This window comes from Lycium ferocissimum, chromosome 5 (assembly GCF_029784015.1).
Source record: "Lycium ferocissimum isolate CSIRO_LF1 chromosome 5, AGI_CSIRO_Lferr_CH_V1, whole genome shotgun sequence".
Lineage (NCBI taxonomy): Eukaryota > Viridiplantae > Streptophyta > Magnoliopsida > Solanales > Solanaceae > Lycium > Lycium ferocissimum.
The window spans coordinates 66,648,189-66,652,760 of record NC_081346.1 but is presented as its reverse complement, the minus strand read 5'-3'; the positions used below and the strand labels follow the sequence as shown (position 1 = coordinate 66,652,760).

Here is a 4,572-nt window from a genome sequence, read left to right as displayed (position 1 = left end):
AAAAATTAAATGATCTCATCATGCTATAGGAAAACACTGATAAATATAGGTGGAGAAAATAATAGTCGTTAAATTAGTGTTGCTAGAGCTTCGCTATTAGCAGAGAGACATCTCTCTTTTATGCGATTCAATGTCAACAGCAGTAGAACAGTGACAATAATCTTGATCCTCACCTAAACTTCTAGCTAGTAGTTTCTAAAGCTATGCTGATCGCACTCTTAGAAAATGCTTATCAGCGCATTTACTATCCCTCCAAAATAAGATTTTTAAAAGATCGATATTGCGCAACAACATTTGGAGAATCAACATTTTATAGAGAGCAATCCAAGCTATGTAGGTTAACAAACAACATTTTTGGAGCTGACAACATTAGACATCAGTGTCCTCTTGTTTATTCCTTTTACGTTTATTAACGTTAGATATGAAACTGATGTCCCCTTGAGGAATATTGAAGAGAGAGCAATATTGATGAAGTTGGAAATCACACAAGTCATGCTGCTCCATTGTCAATACAGTCACTGGACTTGAAGGGCCATAATAATAACCTCCACATGTCACGAACTCTTGAAATTCCTCAATCAAGAATTGTTTATTCATCATTTTTTGACACTTGCTTAGATCATCCTAGATAAGAAAAGAAAAGGCACAAGATAAAAAAGCCATCGTACGTTTAGTTAATGTGAAATCAATGGAACAGTACCAAAGTTCTTAGTATAGTATAATACTCCATCCATTCCAATTTATGTTTCACAATTACTATTGGAAGAGCCAAAACTGATTTTCCTTGATCAACGTTTTTGCAAATACTTTGTTAAATATTTTGAATTGTTAACTATTACTGACCTAAAGCTCTGAATATGTAAATTTTATTTCAAAAAATTGAAGATTCTATATTCAAATTCTCATAAAAAATTAGTTAGTTTGACCCCCGGAAAATGTTACATAAATTGAAATGGAAGGAATATAATTAATTTATAAAAAAAGAAGAAAACAAAAAAGGTTGTGTAAATATTTACCTTTTGATCTTGAGGGATGAGTCTAGTAAAATGATTGAAGCAAGAGTCATCTATTAACGGAGACATATATTCGGAAATGCAGTTAACAGCAGATTGTGCAATGACACTAGGCCTGAACTCCAAGAATTTAGCATCTGCCAACATGTATAATGGTTAATTAATCAACACTAGGTGAATTCAAATATTCGAATCAAATTTGGTTCTACAATTAAATTATACTGTCAGCGCATATAAGTTAAATTTCTTCGGAAAATAGATAAAGTTTTTTTAAAGTGTTTTTGTACCTAAAAGAATTCCAAGAAGTAGCTCATTGACACGTGAAGTAAAATCTTGAAGGACAGATAATTTGAGAGAATTGATACTCCATTGAAGCAATTCAACGTATGAATATGGTGTTGTAGAATTTAATTTCCATCCTAAAGCCTCCAACAATGTCAATTCCATACGTTGGATCATTGTTGATTCAAACAAATGTTCAATACCGTCCATCTGCGATCATCCTACCAACTGTTAATTATCTATCAATAATAATAACACTGAAATTACAATAACTATCCTAAATATACAAGCACACTAGAAAAATAAAAATAAGTACTACTCACTCCGTCCCTATGTGGCGACTTTCGCTTTTCGAGAGTTAAATTGACTAACCTTTGACGCTAAATTGGATTAGATCAACTCAATATTTTAAAATTAAAATTTAGATATTCAAAAGTTATAGAAAAGTACTTTAATTTGCAATTCTTCATGTCAATAACATGAAGAAATTACAACAATATTTTAAAATTAAAATTTAGATATTCAAAAGTTATAAGAAAAGTACTTTAATTTGCAATTCTTCATGTCAATAACATGAAGAAATTACAACATAAAATATTGATCAAAGTTTACATAGTCTGAATCTCAAAAACAAAAGTGCCACATAAATTGTGACAGAAAAAAAAAGTACTATAAAATAGACCATCCAGATTAAAAGCAAAAAAAAGTAAGTGACTACTCACCTGCAATTTGAGCAATTGAGGGGGGCTTGTTTCATGGAATTTAGAGGCGACGGACAAACATGCAATTGAGAGTAACTCAAACATCCAGTATCTCCATCCCTACAAATTTAGTTTTCCATAATATAAAAATATGGCCAACTGACTAAATTTCTTTCTTTAATTTTTGTAAAAATATTTATAAAAAACTTTCATATTTAATTAATATTCTTGCCTGGCATTTGTTTAAAGAGATAAACCGATCAAGGTAACTTGCGGCACCAAATACAGTTCCAAATGAGAGATTCCATCGCCTTTGAGACTTTACATGTATATCATTAAAGAAAAGGAAAAAAAAAACATTAGGAGGAAAAAAAACACCAAAAAGTAGTTATGCACGAAATATCAGAAAATAGAACCATGAAGCCATGATGCAAACTAAACGCCACGAAATCCATAACGCTTTTACAGTTATAGGTTCAAAACTTTTTTATTTTTATTTTTAAAAGTAATAATTTTTCAGACATATTTTAAATTCTGTATTAAAAATTTAATCGGAAATAGATTAACCCTCTAGCACTACATGTGGTGGCGGTTTGGTGGAGTGGTGAAGGGGGCTCAATTAAATCACCTCAGCCGGAAAATTGTACTGTATATATATATAATTTGTTGAATCCCCTATATATGTATAAAATTCTTTCAGTGTAGTATCTACTGAAAGTCCCTGATTAGAATTTCTGATTCCATCACTGACTATAAAAAATAAAAAATAAAAAAAATCACTGACTATACTGTATCTAGATCTGTCTATACGTGAGATATATGTTCCATAAAAGGAAAAGATGAAGTTACCTTAATAAGCCAGTGAATAGCTTTGAACCTAGCATTTTCAATAAAACAGTTCTCTTTTATGCGCTTCACATAACCTTCTTTAGGCATGTAACTCATCTCCTTGTCTAATAAAATCCCAAAAGCTTGTTGACATTCTACTTTGATTGAGTTAAACAAACTAGAATTTCCAACATCATTGTTGATCACGTTATTTGAATGCATGTGATCATCTCCAGTAGGGCTCATGAGCCAAACTTCATCACAAAGCAAACTCTCCATATTTTGTTGTTGGACTAAAAAAGGTACAATCTTTAAATTCCAAGAATGACAACAATGTAGAAATGCAGGACTTATTTCCGCATGTCAGTGGAGAAACTGGGTACAAATGGTTTGAAAAGCGGACAAAGACAAATGATCGCTACATGATAGGTATAGCCTGCAAAACCATAAAGCGGTTTATAAATTTGTCCTTTTTAGTGTTTTGTGTCATGCACAAAAACCTTATGGAAAGCTTTAATAAATATAGTAGTTGTAGTGGTAAAATTACTACACACGGAGTAAAGAGTCACAGGAGTGCTATATACAGGCTGGCTAGGCAAATTATAGCAACTTGAATTTAATTTTTATGCGCTGAAAAAAAAAAAGAAATACATATATATATAGTATACACATACACACACATAGTATATACACACACACACATAGTGGCGGATTCAGGATTTTCGCTCAGGGAGTTCGAAAAAAGAAAAAAAAAAAGCTAAATATAAAACATAATGTTGTTGATGGGAATTGAACCTAGGATGTTGGAGACAATTTAAACACCCTGGACCACTTGAGCTAACTTTTTGCATATGCTTGGCGTGTTCAAAAGTTATATATGTACATAAATACAGAAAATCCATCCTATATATACATAGTAATTTTTTACGAGGTATTCTGTGAACACCCCACCTCCATTTAAATCCGTATATATACACACACAACTAATTCCACGGTAAACATTAGTACCCTATACTAATCAGTACTATCTCTGTCTCAAAATATGTGTCACCTTAGCAAAAAAAAAAAAATTGTCTCGTAATAAGGAGGAATTCAAGACACAGTTTGACAAGTGTTTCCAACTATGCCCTCAGCATTAAAGAAGTCGTCCTCTTTATAATATTACTCATTTCTCAAAAATCATCTAATAAATAGGGATAATTTATTAAACTTCACATTGTATTTATTGATTTCTTAATGAGAGTGATTTTTTACACTTATTTTGGGTCGGAGGGAGTGTCAAAATGATTGATTTTTTAGGCCTGAACACACAGATAAAGAAATTCACTTATTCATAAAAATTAGGAGTGGCTGACTACAATACCCTTAATTATGATTTCATTTTCTTTTTAGGTTAACATAATTATCATTGGGATCAAGAATGTGTCAACAACAAATTTAGGAAAAAGAATTAAATACCTTCTTGATTTTGTGAAACGTCAATTGTTTTGGATCAACTTTTGAAGGCTAAAACATCAATTAGTTTGGACAAGAGGGAGTAACTTGATAAAAATAGTACTCCCTCAGTCCCAATTATGAAGCACACTTTTTTTTAGTCTATCCCGAAAACAACGTCTCAGTTCTATAATTAGAAACAACTTAATTTTAAATTTCTCTTTTACTCTTAATAAAATGATTTATAGCCACATAAATGTTTAAGGTTTGTTTTAGATCATAAATTTCAAAGTCTTCCTTTTTTCTAAACTTTA

General features: G+C 31.2%; 1 protein-coding gene across 1 annotated transcript; it reads right to left on the bottom strand.

Annotated features, from left to right (window-relative positions):
* Positions 1-341: 341 nt before the first annotated feature.
* LOC132058489 (putative cyclin-D7-1) lies at positions 342-3,291 on the bottom strand. Its single transcript, XM_059450975.1, has 6 exons — positions 2,846-3,291; positions 2,229-2,315; positions 2,018-2,116; positions 1,301-1,505; positions 1,017-1,150; positions 342-624 (listed from the first exon to the last, which is right to left on the bottom strand). The coding sequence occupies exons 1-6, from the start codon at positions 3,101-3,103 to the stop codon at positions 370-372; spliced, it is 1,038 nt and encodes a 345-aa protein (XP_059306958.1). The 5' UTR covers positions 3,104-3,291; the 3' UTR covers positions 342-369.
* Positions 3,292-4,572: the final 1,281 nt, after the last annotated feature.